This window comes from Dermacentor albipictus, chromosome 8 (genome assembly GCF_038994185.2).
Source record: "Dermacentor albipictus isolate Rhodes 1998 colony chromosome 8, USDA_Dalb.pri_finalv2, whole genome shotgun sequence".
In the NCBI taxonomy this organism is placed as follows: Eukaryota; Metazoa; Arthropoda; class Arachnida; order Ixodida; family Ixodidae; genus Dermacentor; species Dermacentor albipictus.
In genome coordinates, this window is record NC_091828.1 from 77494619 (window position 1) to 77510690 (window position 16072).

The window sequence follows — 16072 nt, forward strand, 5'->3', positions numbered from 1 at the left end:
TGTATTACGCTCTTAAACCTGCGTAAAGAATCACGAAACATAGAAATGCATGTTGGCCTCTGAAACATCCCCTTCTTTTTCTCTCTTGAACTGCTACAATTTTCAGAACATAATGTAAAGTCTTGGTATTAATTAAATTTGTACTGCAGCACAGGAAAGATATATGTGCCTATGCTACAACCCTCAATATTCATGAGAGGATCGAATATTACCCCCTGCATTGATAACGACTTGAACTAAAGTGTGATGCCTGCATTCGTAACAAATATGAGATCTGCATTTGTGGCTTTTTTGTAATAATAGCACGCAGTTAAAGGGATATATAGCGTCTAATTACACTCCAAGGACAAATGGTGGTGTTTTTATAACAATACTTGAACCCACCATATCTCCTGCTAGTCATCTGTGCTCTAACTGGTGTCTAAATCCAAATACCACCAGTATTTTTTGTTGAACAAATTGTTTAAATTTCTATAACAATCTCGGCCTCAGCTTGTTTTGCTCGTAGTAATGCCATGTGTAAATTATTTCGAGGAATTTATTTTACCCACTTCTAATTTTTAACGCCACTACATTGCGTGATATCACTGCCTCGATATTGGAATATGTTTGACTGAATTCATGCTTTATGTGCAGCTACGTGAGATCTTATTCTCACCAGCCATCAAAACCTAAATTGTTTTCCATATTGAACAAACTATAACATTGTTCAAGTGTAGCGCTTTGTTTTTCATACTCCGTAGCGTACTATTTTCAATTCCATAGAGCGAATTCTTGCACAAATGTGAAATTTCAGGCTTAGCTCCAAATTTCATAAGTAGAGTGAGCTGAGTGCAATATACTTTTGCTGAAGTATTACAATGTGCTCTAATTTTTAATCTTTCAGAACTCTGAACAGTTATCAGGAGCTAATAAAAAGATGTGAAATAATCCCATGCAATATTCTTACCTATTCTTGTTGTAGGCGTGGTTGGAGTCATTTCTGTCGTGTGTGGGGGAAAACGAAATACACTATAAGAAACTTCTTCGTACGGTGATAAAGGAGAGATATAACAAACAAGGTGAAAGCAGGAACCCTAGGATAGCTTCCTATTACCGGTAACTTTCCTTGCCTACATCTATAGAAGCTTAATATTCGGCGCCATATTATGGAGAGTTGGCAGGAAATGAATGAGCCGGCAAAAGAATTAGAAAGACCCACCAGATCAGAAGAATGATCTCAAGGAGCGCTCGGCGCATGCTCAATCTGAATTAACGTTAAATCAAAACAGTGACTGTGCTTTGTATAATGTCTCAATTCACATACTCATTTATGTGGTGCCGAATGCCTTACATTAAATGAAACAAAATCACACGTTGTATTCGAAGCGATGCTAAAATTGCGCTTCGGTGCGCCGAGATGAAGCCTGAAGAAAGTAGGCTTTCTAAATAAGCTGTATTATAAAATGCACCTTCATTGACAGAAGAGAATACTACGTATTCAGATTTCGCCCTAAAACAGATTCATCCTAAAGCAACGCAAGTACGCGACCGATCAGCTACCTTATATTTTGACAATGATCCCACGGTCGACCAATCTCCCACCCGCAGGCATCAAACAAAATCACAAGAACATTACCCAGCTGCACCCCCAGACGCGCGAGGAGCACACACAAGCACTCAAGGGAACTTATGCTTAGAAGTAAACGTTTTTTTTTTTTTTTACTGAACTCGAGGCACTTTTTCCTACGTATACCGCCTCTAACGCAGAAAATGTTTACCGGGGTGGTGGCGCGATTATGAACAATACAGCGAAGTTGTAGTTTACAATTTCGAGCATAGGGTTTAATCCAGTAATTGCTAGAGCGATCTGTGGCGCCAGTGACTCAGCCAGCATGCTAATGATGATTACTACAAGGATTAGCCATGATCTTGTCCTTTTGCCTTCAAACAGAATATGTGACTTTGCAAACTCATCAGTACGTCGTCACAAAATGGTAAATAAATATGGATAAAGCTTTACATCCTAGTGATTTGAACATGACCACTGACTCACAAGCCTGATTGGAAACCATTTCGCCACAGGCGCATGCGTCTTTAAAAACACCTTTTCTAGAGGGTAAGCCAGCGCACTGAGGTGCTGAGCGTGTTTCAATTTGGCCAACTTGACGTGCGTTACTGCTGTAATTATATGCGCTGGGAGAGCTTGATTGCCGTCTGTATTTAGAGAAGTATGGATGGCTTTTAAATTTAGGCCTATTAAGTCAGATGTAGCTTATAAGAAAACTAGGAGCCGACGCGAGCAGTCCAACACGGAGCCAATTTTCCTTGCGTTTTTCTCCTTGGAAACGTGCATTGGACTCATGTGAAGGAGGTTCACCAGGATCTTCGATGCCCGTTTCTTCTAGTTGCCAAAACGACAAGAAAATCTGCGAAGTTGTTTTACCATCCCTAACCATTACCACTCGGAGAACGCAGGCCATAAGGTTAGCGAAGCAGCAAAAAAAATAGGCTTTTTGGCCACAGGGTCCTTGCAGTGCCCATCCAAGCACCGTGTTGGTTGCGACGAATTCTGGAATTTGTATGCTCCTTACTTCTCACGTGCTAAGGCCGTTATCTGCCTTCGATTCCAGAAATGTGTTTTCATCAGCAAGAAATTTGCCCTCAAATCGCAACTTCTGGTTGAAGTTGTTATGAGGTGTCCGCGCAGCAATGTCGTGACAGATAAGTGGAACTGCAATCGCTTGAACGATTTGGATGTCGGAACAGTGCTGGCTGCGCAGTGGTGCTTTAACAACATTTCGTACTTCAGCAATACTTGGTGATGCTTTGCCAAGCTTGGTGAATGCAATTCGGGTTTCTCCCGGCACCTGCAGTTGCAGTTATACAGCGAGATCTTCTGTGATTAATGATCTCTGACTGCCTTCCTACAGAATCCCTCTGAATATCCTAACCTGGTACTTTTAATGTCCAAGGCGCGAAAAGTCTGCTGCTGCACTTCGCTGTCAGTCTTAGTGCCAATGTTTGTTCAACCTCTGTCGTATACCATGACTCATTGCAGCAAGAAAATCCCTGCTGTGCTACCCGAAGCCCCTGTTGGTCGCGAAGTTTCCACTGTAGTATCTCTCTTTCTGTAGTTAGGGTAACACATACTCGAGGCGTGTCTTCCACGCAAAGCTAAGCATGTGAGTCTGACGTTGCAAGACCGTGCCTGCTGACCTCGTGATGTACATCTATAACAGCAGTTGTCCTTAGCTAGCGTCTGTTTTTTTATAAACAAAAGTGAGGTTGGCGTCGCAAGTGCTTGTGCCGTGCTTCTTTGACCGAGAGAAGAAATACTCGATCTAGCTGTATTACACACAGTGCAGTACAAAAGCAGTGTTTTTACCTAGAGTTCTTGCTGCATGGTCATGTAAAGATCATGGTAACAATGGGTTACACTGTTCTTGACTTTCTAACTCAATACCTGTGAACATGACCCGCTCTTTGAACACTGCTTCCGATGTTGCGGCCACCAGTGCTGGCTCGTAGACTTTCGGCTTCGAGAGGTTTGTATCAGACCCATGTGGCCTGAATGTCTTGATCCGCTTTCCACGCGTACATATATGCTAGAACAATGTCAGGTGGCAGCGCTTTCTGTAGAATATCATAGCAGAGAAACTGAGAGTAAGTACGTGCAGCGCAATCCGACCGCTGATATTTGGTTGCATGACACCATAAGGTTGATGAGGCCTCGTAGGTGGCTTCCCGATTTTACACGAGGTAGATTGCCAAGCGCTGGCTCGTGGTGCTGCTATATCATTCCATGACCCCCAAAACGTTCTTTGAGAAGTTCTGCGGCATCTCCGTAACAATTTTCCGAAACCCGGAAACCGGCAGTGGCCGCTGGCGCCGCACAATAATGACGTAAATATAAAAACGTCGTCATTGTCGATATAACGCTGTTGAGATGAACAATCGGTTCAATTTGCTCCAAGGAGGCTACCCAGTTGTTAATTACACCTGCAAACACTGGCACATCAAGATTCGATGTGTGTGTGTGTGTGTGTGTGTGTGTGTGTGTGTGTGTGCGTGTGCGTGTGCGTGTGCGTGTGTGTGTGTGTGTGTGTGTGTGTGTGTGTGTGTGTGTGTGTGTGTGTGTGTGTGTGTGTGTGTGTGTGTGTGTGTGTGTGTGTGTGTGTGTGTGTGTCCGATCTGAGGTCCGGAGCCTCGACTTCTTAAGCCAAGGCGGGCCGCTCCCACGTTGGCACTGTCAGGCCAAGCCTTTCAGCGGCATCATTTGACTTGACGGCCCTTGACGGCCCACTTGACGGCCCTTAGTTGGTCCTGAAACAATGGGCTTTGAATCCTTATCTCCCACTGTGTCCATTCTTCAGTGAGGTTGGGGAGAGTCGCGGGACACCCCGCCAGCATATGTCTCATTCCAATGATGCCATTACAATCGTTGCAGTCCGCCTTAATCGCCCTCTCCGGATATATTTTATTAATGGAGTATAGTGTGGGATATGCACCAGCTTGCAATAAGCGAAATGAGACTGCCTGAGCCCTGTTAAGTTTTAAATGTGGCAATGGGAATTGCCTGCGTCCTAAATAGTAATGTTTGGCAATGTAATTGTATGTTATTAAATGATCTCTAGATTCCCTGGCTTGATTGTGAACGACTCGGTTGTGACTGTCACGGTTAGCAAGCCCTCGTGCCAAGTCATGAGCAACCTCATTGAGGTTTATCCGAGTCTCGTTCACTTTCCCCATATGCGTGGAAACCAACGGATTTCAGATCTCATAATCCCAATGTTTTCAAAAAGCTTAGCTGCAACTCCATCTACTTAACCTTTATCAAAACACTTTATAGCGGATTTCGAATCACTGCAAATGCGGGCCCACTTATTACTCCTCATGGCTAGAGCAATTGCCACTTGTTCCGCCACCATGGGGTTCTTGGTAAAAATTCTTATGGCGTCTCGCACCTTTAATTGATAATTTGAGGCAAAACTGCCGTATATGCTTCATACATTTCATCCAGGAAGCATCAACTATTGCTGCAAGTTGGTTCTGCTGCTCTATTTCCTACAAGAGGGCTTTCGCTATTGCCTTTCTCTTTTCGACATTATATACTGGATGCATGTTTCTGGGGACAGGGTTGGTTCTGGCCTTGTTGCTAACGTCAGTCCTTAATTCTACTTCAGCCTCTATTGGGCTCCTTGATGTATTCAGTTCTGCACCTATTTCCTATAATATCTTCTTGCCAGCTCATGAGTTTGTCAATCTTTCGTGTTGCGCTAGCTGTTGAGCCTCCGCGCTTTCTTCTATTGTGTTGTGCACCACTAGACCCATGAGTTTGTCTATTGCAGCGTTACTGGGTACCCCTAGGGCTACTTTAATGAGCTTCCTGAGCATCACATTAACTTTGTTAAGTTCTTCCTGCCTCCATTTGAATAATCCAGCCACATAAGCGAAGTGACAGAGAGCAAAGGCGTGTGCTCAAGTAAAACTCTTGCTTGGGCTAGTTGGTTCATGCTTGAAGTAGTAAAGGCAAGGAGCAGAAGACCAGGACTTAGGAAGAAGAACACAAACGAAAGGACCGGCACCGGTCCTGTCGTTTCTGTTCTTCTTAAGCCCTGGTCTTCTGCGCCTTGCCTTTACTACTTCAAAGGCATGTATTAGCCTCAAAGCACTGTCTTCTGCTAAGCGTCTGTGTCTATTGGTAGTTCTCCTCAGTAACTTAATGACTTCATTTGGTTTATTTGAGATATGTTGTATTGTTCTATAGTTAGCATTGTTAGCATAGTTAGCATAGTTAGCAGTTAGCATAGTTAGCATTGTACCCAAGAGCCTTGATTTTTCAACTTGCCTGATTGCGGATCCTTCATGAGTGTGTAACCATACCCTTAGCTAATCTTCCGCAATGTAACCTCTTGGTTTACGACTTTGCTGCGATGTTTAATGACCAAGCGTTTTGATTTGGCTGCCGAGCATTTCAACCCCATGTCTTTCAGTGTGTTCACTACAGCATATAAACTTTCCTGTAATCTGGTCTCTGTCTGTCCTACTTTACCCTTGGCACTCCATATCGTTATGTCGTCGGCATATACCACATAATGTATACCCTCAATTTTCTCCAGATTTCTTGCAACCTTGGACATTGCTAAATTGAATAGCATTTGTGAGAGCACAGCCCCTTGGGGAGTGCCCCTATTTCCAAAATTCCTAGCTTCTGATTTAAGCTCACCCAGCATGAGTTGTGTAGTTCGATTTCTAAAAAAGTCCTTAATCATGCTAAAATGTATCTTACCTAACTCCATATCCGAAAGGACGCCAAGTATTGCCTTATGCTTTATACAATCAAAAGCTTTTTCCACATCCAATCCCAAGAGAGCTTTCGTATGCGCTGGGCTGGCCTGTATAAGATGGTGTTTGATCAGCAGCATAGCATCCTGAGCTGACAGCCCGGGACTAAAGCCGATCAAATTGTATACGAGAATGTAGCCTTGGTCTAATTCTGCGCATCGCTTCAGGAACCACCGTGGTTACATTCTGAGGAGCAGACTCCGCTCTACTGTCGGCGCGTTCCAAAGCGCCGATCTTATAGCCACTCTCGGCAACTATACTTATGGCCTGATCTTTATAATCTGCAGGAATTACGTATTCTGCTTCGAGCTCAGCGTCAGCAATGTGCTCTTCGAATGCATCTTTAAGCATCGAGAGCTCATTGTTGCTAAGAGATACACGGTCAAAGATACTCAAAAGCATGGGCTTGTGCATGGTAGGATCTGCCATGGCAACCTCTCTTCCTGCAGAATCTTTGTATTCTGTGCTCATCAAGCCAACCACTTTGCATTTATGGGATTCATCTGATTGGCTCTTCAGGTAGATGTCTGGTCACCACGCCGACAATGAATAATCCAGTCAGACCACACCACCCGCAGCGCAAAGCTGTGGAGTAGAAGGTCCCTGGAGACGTACGAAGAAGGAAACGAGGTCGCACGGAAATTTCCGCCACCAAAATATAAAAAAAAATATGAGTCCACGCAAGAAGTCAGAGAAGAGGAAGGCTGAAATGAGAAGTCGTCCTTTTCTACAAAGCACAATAATCTAACATATTACCCTTTATTACTACTATATATATACACCTCGAAACCTACACTTCAATAGGCAAAAAAAAATGTTTCATGAGCCAATCGCACCAAAAATGCTTCGTTTCCTGCAGATGCAAACAGAACTTGTCTGTCAATATTCTTTTATTGTATATTGTATGACACGACTGTTTATTTTTCTAACACCTGCTTTATCAATGGCTATGTTAGTGTTGTGGTTATGACACGACATATCAATCACACCAGGGTGCGTTTTCAACTGTCAGACACAAAACTAGCTAAACTGCCTTACATACCACAAACAAACACACTGCGCTCCAATTGAGAAGGGCATCCTAATGGCATCGCCAAGCCACGTTGCATATAGAAAAATTCCAAACTCCATCCCCAACCACATCCTCCACAAGCAACAACATATACCATACAATGCATCAGACTGATGCATTTTACATATCAATAAACATGTTCAAATCTGTCTTTTATAAAAGAAGAATTTTAGCATATTCGAATATGTCAATTATGATACTGTATAATTTGCACTGATGATTTAGAATTTCACCTGCATTTGTCTGCATCCCGCTACGTTTTGTATTTAATTGGCTGAGTTTAAATTTTTTTCAACTTTTTCTGTCATACTTATCCACTCGAATTTCATGCCAACGTGAAACTGATGCGTAGACATTCAGCAGCACTAAAATATTTATTGTTATATTTTTTAAACATAGCTCAGCAGTATTTTTACCCACTGTCCTACTTCATTAAATGGTTATCTCCACCAGAAGCAATCGGTTAGTATAAAAGTAATACCTTGGGGCAATATATAGCATCATAGTCTTGGTTTTCACTCTACATCATACTGATACATCGTTCAAACATTCATACAAATTTGTAGCTTATTATAAGATGCAACACATGTAGAACTCACCTTTGTTGCCTGATTTTAGGTCACCACATCCGGGAACATCTTTCAGAGTAGAGATTATACTTTAGGCACAGTATCATTGAATATATACAATGTAGTTACAATATTACAGTAATAACTGTTTCTTAACGCAACACGTTTTCTTGAGATTTCCGTTCTTTGAATCTTCAAACAAATTGCGATATGGAAGTCCATGTCCTTGTACCCACCAACGTGGGTCAATGAGTAATCCATGCAGAATGTGTAGATCATGCATCGGGATGCTGCGCCGACGGCTTTAAAAGCCAGCAGCCAGACCGACTTGGGTCACTTGCATGACAGAGTATGTGCGAATCTTCAATGAAAATCTGTGAGGGCAACCTACTGTGGCATGACATGTGCCAATGGGTATGAACCACTCTTCAATAACCATATTTGAATCCAACCTGGTTACTTGCTATGTCTTACTGGGTATGTCGACTTTTAATAGCAATATCATACAAAATGTACCTTCATCATTCATTGCATTCTTACATTTAACAAAATAGCTTATCACCTTATAGTGTAAATACTTCCCTTTTATTGCGTGTAAAATTTTGCCTGGTGGTCCATAGATGATCAACTACAGAAATTATTGAAATCAAGGGCATCAGTCTATAGGCGAAATTTTCTTGTATACAGAGGGGAATTGCTGATAGACAAAAATTGCCTGGTAAGTCATTCCTCCAATGCACATGCTTCATTCATACATTGAAGAAATGCGTCTGTGCAGTTGCGTATCCAGATGCCTGCGAATGCGCATGCAGTATATGTTGCAGCAGATGCTGATTATTGTTGCCGGATGTGTCCTGTACTATCAAACGTGTGCGATTTAAAAATGCAAGCGGGTTGTTCTATAATTATATAAACAAGAAACATTGAACACATTTCTATCAAGATAACTCGTCATGGCTGACCAAGGTTGACCACAAGAATGCTTCACCAATTCATTACTTCGGACTGACATATTTTTAAGAACAATGCATCAATACAAAAAAATTTCAACTTTTGAAGTATCAATTGGTGCCTTCAAATGTGTGGGAACACTGACATTACACACTGAATGTTGGTTTATCCAGCTTACGACCAAATCAAGTCATTTATTTGGCTGCATCTGTATATAATTGCGATGACACTTATTGATATAGTATACAGTGCTTCAATAATATTTAGTAAAATCCGAAAGAAATGAAACAATCATGAAGACTAATAAACAACTTGGGCATAGAGACCATTGCCTATTAAAAAGGATGGGTACAAACAAAAACATATTACCTTAGGTACAAGCAGGTATCATAAGTACACTCTAAAACAAAATTACACCCTTTAGCTTGTATCTTTCCACAAAACAATAAGCGTCATCTGCCTTGTCCGTATTTCCTTTCTTGAGCGCTCCCAGTAACGAATGGCATGCGCGTTATCACCATGATATAGCATTCCTGACAGGTAAGTAGCGGGTGCGGCGTTTTCAAGAAAGGAAACGAAAGCAAGGCAGATGACGATTATTGTTGTGTGGCAGATATACACCCCAAAAGGTGTACCTTTGTGTAAGAGTGTACTGCGGCATGTTTTGTTTTGGGTGCTACTCTCATAAAAATGTTATAGAGAAAATATTGAGGAGATTATAATAATAATTAAAGCAACTATAATACTGCAGTCCTTCAAGTTCACTGACAAATGACAAAACAAATGTAGCAATGCCACACTACGTTCAACTACAAGGCATAATGGTCCAGTGAGAACTCACTTATTCTTCAGTCGGCCAATCAAGATGATCATGATGATAACTTAGTGCGTCACACTGCCTTTCTGCCGTTGTTCGTTCTAGCTTTATGCATCAACATACAAAACATTTGTGCCCAAGTTTCCATGTTAACGACTTCATTCAGAGCTTCGGGGTACGTATTAACAGATTATATACACTTGATAGAAATTACGTAACTGACAAATCGACTTTTAGTTCGCTGCCAAAGTACTGATAACAAGCAAAATGACGCGTCAATGGACAGAGCAGCACTAACCTTGTACTGGAATATTGCCGAAAGTGCAACATGTGTCAGAAGAGGCAGTAACTTTAAAAACTAAAATCCATCCACTATTTTAATACCTTCCACGAACTAATAACATTTTAATATTAATTCTAATTTTAATTATTAACAAGCTAATATTTACATTACAATTGGTGAAATGTAGAAACAACGCTAAGGGGCATTGTCTATATTCTACGAATAAATTTCTACTTGGGTACCACTGGAAAAATATTGAGCAGCAGTTTCTTTGTGGGCAAGTACATGGCCAGGTCGTGATGTTCTGTTTCTATCGGAAACAATCTTGCACATATGGCCGAAATCATGCTGAATTTCTAAGAAATTGCAGCTCACTTCGGCAGACAAAATCTGATTTCTTGAGAGCACTGACGGATTGTGTGCGACTGCACGCTTATCTTAGCAGCAGGCATCGCTAGAATTTTGATGTAAAAGAAATATGCTTACAAGGCCTATTAAAAATTGTAGACTCGAGGTGCAACAGGTATACATCACCTGCGGGTACAGACGTGAGTTCTACGCAATATGCTCTCAGAAGTTCCAATGTTTAATTACTTATGCAAACACAGTGATCAAGTAGCCACATGCCAGGATAATAAATGTTAATAAAGCAATAAAGTAATAAAGTTCCAACATAGGTTTAGGACGTTTTCGCACACTATATGTTGCGTGTATTCAGGAAACCATCGCAGTAGAACAGTGCTTCAAAAGTAGCACTTTCAGCCTACATTGTACACGGGCTTAGCCTTGTCTTTGTATGTGACTCATGGTATTATGCGCATGCTGGGCTTTTAACTCCCCCCCCCCCCTCCCCAAGTGCGGTCATTTCATATAGGGGAGCAAGCTTTCTCTATCCTGTACTGTTCCATTTTAGTGCAGGCTTAATTCTCTTGACGCAAAACGGGCTGTCGCTCGCTATGTCTTCATTTTACTAGTTAATAGCACAATTAAAAAATGCACTTACCATTACTGTTTGGGTCCTCCGTGGTAACTATAAAAAAAGTTCGCCATGGTATTCATTCAGATTATGTATTCACCAATGGTTAGCCTCTAAATTTAGCAAAAATTTGAGTGCATGCGAATTATTATTCATTTCCAAACTGCCACAAGACCGCTCTTACATTGTTACAATGGTTCCACGTGCATACCATACCTAATCTACCAAGCAACAAAGCTAATCCAGTGATTTTCTCTATCGTCTGCGCCAAAACACAATTTGGCCATTGTGTATGTGTCAAGAATCAAATCGCACTGAAATACCAACAGTCACTACTAATCCGACACATCTCCGGCAGTATTTCCATGATAGTTTTCATAAGATGTCTTATCCATAAACTGAGTTAATATACTACACTGCGAAAATATGTTATTACGAAATAATTTGCACATACATTTTTTATATAAATCTGGACATATCCAGAACCGTCCCAGTACACAGAAAGTTAGTGTTTGTTCCTAGCTATGACTTGATATTTCTATAGCACTAAAGAAGAGCCAGGTAAATATGTTTTATATTTTGCTCCAGCCTAATGCAAATCTTGCGAACCCAAAAATGCTATTAGTCTGGATTGCTTATTTCCTCCTTACCCACCTACAAGATCATAGAAAACGTCGGTGCTGATAACGCCAGCCAGGGAGCGGTGACATCGCCGCCTGCTGTTGGCCTCCCAGTGTGTCACCGCGTAGGTGATTATCTGTTGCAACCGGTCATGTCACACACGCCCTATATAATTGAGTCGCGCAGCGGAAAATAAAGGCTGATTCCTTGTCAGGATGAACAGTACCTAAGTTAGTTCATGTGGCAGAAGGAAGGCTGCGGTACTTCTAGTCAGTCGTGCCCGAATATTAAATACGAGCGATCTGGCAAGAACCATTCCTCAATAAGTGCTCGCACAAAGAGTCTAGGTGACGCAGATTTGACAAGATAGGACATTTGCAGAAAATGTGTCGAAGTGAGCTTTGGCGGAGCAAGCGTATTAACACAGTATAATATTCGGAGGAAGAAATTGAGAAGGAAGTATAACATTTCGTCCAAATGGCACAGCTCTGCTATGAGGTAAGGGTGGAGGTAGGAAGCAGACCGCTGCAGATGGAGATTGACGCAGGCCCAGCTGCGACGATAATTCCAGAAAGCGTGTGCAAGGCGACCTTTCCACGCGTAAGGTGCACCCCGTCCCAAGTATCGTCACGCACGTATACGCGTGAGCAGTTGCACATGAACAGAGAGTGCGGAGTAGTGGCCAAACACAATAACCAGCCAGTGACCCTGCCAGTTGTGTTAACGAAAGACGATGGCAGACGATTTCCCGTGCTGTTCGGTAGCAATTGACTTGAATGTCCTAAACAAGACTAGCGATCAATAGGTGAAGCGCCAATAGTGACGGCACACAAGAAGAAATACAGACAGTACAAGGCGCTACAAACAGGAAGGGCCTTGTCCTGTCTGTATTTCTTCCTCTGTGCCGTCAGTATTGGCGCCTCACCTACCGAAAGCTATGCACCAACTAGCCCCACAACGTGTTTTACTGAAGACTGGCGAGAAATGTGAAGCATAAGTTGGGAAGACAGGGTACAGGCACTCAAAAACCGATTACACTCCGTTTTCTCGAGTGAACTGGGCGAGATATGCGTGTTCGAAGCGAAAGTTCTTCTCCAGACAGGCAGCACACCATTGTTTTACCGAGCGAGACCTGTCGCTTTCGCAATACGAAGAGGCGTAAAGAAACAGCTAACAGCATACTACACAAGGGTATATTAAAGCAAGTTCGCCGTAATTGGGCAACTCCAATCGTGACTGTACAGAAATGAAGTGGTACTTAAAGATTTAGCGGGTACTACAACATAACCATCAAGCCGGTATTAAAAATCGATCATTATTCACTGCCGAGAGCGGGTGATTTCTACTCGAGCACAGAAAACGGCGCGGTGTTTTGCATTCTGGATTTATCCTCCGCGTATCAAGAAGCGCCTGTTACTCCGGAATAAAGACCACTGTTGACAATTAGCACGAGCTTGGGTCTTTTTGAGTTCTAAAGTCTACCGTAAGGGGTAGCCAGTGCACCTAGAATTGTTCAATCTCAAATGAATACAGCATTAAGGGGCATACACGAACGTCGAATGTTACATAGTCGACGTCGTCATGGCGGGTTCAGACTCAGCTTATTACCAAAAGGCACTCGAGCGTGCCTTAGCACGGTCCCGTGCCTACAAGATCACGTTAAAAGATGACAAGTGCCATTTTGTTTCAGACTACGTGACGTACTTGGCTTATAGAAGGTAAACGCAGAGGGAATCTACCTGACCGACACAAAGAAAGATGCAATCTTGCGAGTACCCCAGCTTACCAGAAAGAAGGAACTAAAGGCTTATTTGTGAATCTTAAATTTTTATGCAAAATTTCGGACCAACGTCTCAACAATCGCAGAGCCACTTTGCAGGCTTCTAAGAAACAAAGAAAAGTATTGTTGGACGAAGGAACACAGCATCGCTTTCGCCGTGAGGAAGAGGCTACTCACAAGCACCCACGTCTTAACCTTCTACGATGTAACAAAGCCGTTCATTAAGTTGTGTGACACGTCATCGTACGGCCTCGGGGCGGTTACCTTTCACGAGGCGGCGGAAGGCGAATGGCCGATTGAATATGCTTCGCGAACTGTGAGACCAGTACGAAAAAAAACTATGCGCAGTGTGGACACGACGCCTTCGCCTTGATTTTCGGGTTAAAGAAATTTCATTGCTACCTGTACGGGAGGACACTTACTCTGTACACAGGCCACCAGCCAGTCTTGGGAATTCTTGGGCAAGGTAATCAAACATGAAATAATTGAAGGCTGGCAGAAGATGAAGCCCGCATACGAGCAGTAAGTCAACCTAGGCGGGCGTGATAGCTCCTTCACTGGTACTGGCCACTGCATATAATTACTAAAGGCTGCAAAGTACTGAAAATGCTGCATGTATTGTTTTTGTTAGGTCACACCAACAATGTTAAAGAATTGCAAGGACCACCTATAAGGTTCTCATAAAAGAAGAAAACATTTTTGCTACTTGCAGCTAGTAAAATAATCCCGCAACCCGGACGCATATTTCTTTATGGTTAGAACCAAAGTAAGTGTATTGCAGAAACATGAACAAAAAAGAATGGATTCAAAACTCACCTAATCCAACGAAGAAAACTAAATACCAGAAAGGCCTCATGACCTGCTCTTACAAGTGACTTGAAGTAAAGGAGCGTCCCAATAGTCCAAAGGCTATAGGTATTAAATTTATAGTGTGCATTTTTTTGTTTGTTTTTTCATATCAGATGGCAGAACAAGAGTTCCTTTGAAATTTCAGTTTCTCTGCTCCGGTGCCTGTCAACACTCAACGTACTTCGTGGTATCACTCATCTCAGTTGTCATTTTTTGCCCTTTGGGCAGAAAAGGTTAGTCTTTGTTTCACGTTCCGGTCACACTGAGCGAGAAATGTTCTTTTCTACAGTGGCACTGACTATCATGTTTTCGGTTCACGAGGTAAGCGTTGTGAGTTAGACAGACAGACACACAGAAAAACTTTATTCTTAGTGAGTTTGGACCCCCCCGGATTCCTGGACCACCGCGAGGTCTCGTGCTATGTCGAGACGGTCATGTTCCTTTGGGTTAGAGAATGTGAACCGACAGAAGCTCGCAGTAAGCACGGTCCTTTTAATGCCACTACCATTCTTCGTCCCTTTTATCCACATTGAGCCGGTCTATCTATGAATAGCGTTTTAAGTATGTGCTCGTGAACGTGATCCCGTCGTTCATATTGAACAGTGGTCATTCGAGCTTTCAGTTCGACCGTTAGTCGTGCCGTCTTCATCCCAAAATCGTCGTCATACAGACATCATGCACTGTCATAGAGTCGTCGTCATGATCTTGCGGATGTTCTATCGTCATCAGTCCAGCTCCGCCACTCAATTGTCGTCACGGCGTTGTCGGAAAAGCATCGTCGTCACATATATCGTCGCCATGCAGCTGCAGTGATGCCATCCTCTTTTTGTGCGTGTCATAGCCCGTTGTCTTTATGCCCTTATCTTGCCGTTGTCGTACATTCGTCATCAAACCTTCGTTACGGCGGCATTATCGTGACGCCATCATGGTCGTTCCATTGTGGCCGATCAAAGTTTGTAGTCATACCCTCACCATTCCGTCGTCGCCACATCATCGTCGGCCCATAGTCGCCGTCGTACCACGCTGGTCATGTCCTAGCCGTCAAGCTGTCATCGTATCAACTTCATCACTTCAGAACGTCATCCCATTGTCAACATCGTTTTACCACCTTCGTCATTCCACCAATGCCGTCCGTTATTCGTCTTTCTATCATGATTATGCTGTCTTCCTTAAATCGTGATTATGCCACCGTTCTCTTGCAGTTGCTGTTTTCACGCTTCCTCATAGCGCCGTCATGCATTCGCAGTCATACCATCATCCTCGTAACGTTGTGGTTGTTCCGTCACCATTATTATGGCATCCTTATCCGGCTATCTTCGTCGTCGTCGTGGCATGTTCGTCGTAGAATATTTGTAATACAGTTGGCGCCAGGCCATCATAGTAATACGCTCCTCATCATCCAATTGTGCCTATGCTATCGTCATTGTGTTGTCGCTGTTACACAATCTTTTTAATTCCAGAATATCATCACGCCATGGTCGCTACGCCGTCTTTGTCGTCCCATCGTTGTCGTTGCATACTTGCATATGCACAAATATATATTACTGCTATCAATGCCATATATATAGAAATGGCAAGCTAAGATGCTCACTTAACTAGAATTGCTCGACGTCGCTTTTCTATGATTTCGTATTGCGTCTTATCAGTAGTAATAGAAGAAGTAGCTGGAAACACTATGATTATATCACTGCACTATGAGCAGTCATGAATAAGAATACATAAGCGTTGAGTATCTTGATCAACATATATCTACTTATTGATGCCTTTCACCTCCGCGCAGTGCCGTACGCACGCAACTCGTGTCATTTGAAAATTCTTTCACAGAAT

The 16072-nt window shown here is 42.6% G+C and overlaps 1 protein-coding gene and 1 long non-coding RNA gene across 2 annotated transcripts in view; one reads left to right on the plus strand and one right to left on the minus strand.

The window, feature by feature from the left end:
• Positions 1-14299, minus strand: part of LOC135921171 (uncharacterized) — a 32870-nt gene extending 18571 nt beyond the window's left edge. Inside the window, exons 1-4 of the mRNA XM_065455483.1 lie at positions 14213-14299; positions 11023-11049; positions 7999-8037; positions 950-982 (exon numbers count right to left, since the gene is read on the minus strand). Coding sequence (XP_065311555.1) covers positions 950-982; positions 7999-8037; positions 11023-11049; positions 14213-14252 — 139 coding nt within the window. The 5' untranslated portion in view covers positions 14253-14299. The remainder of the gene's footprint in view (positions 1-949; positions 983-7998; positions 8038-11022; positions 11050-14212) is intronic.
• Positions 1-16072, plus strand: part of LOC139048821 (uncharacterized) — a 244821-nt gene that overhangs the window by 219027 nt on the left and 9722 nt on the right. The gene's annotated exons all lie outside the window — the stretch shown is intronic.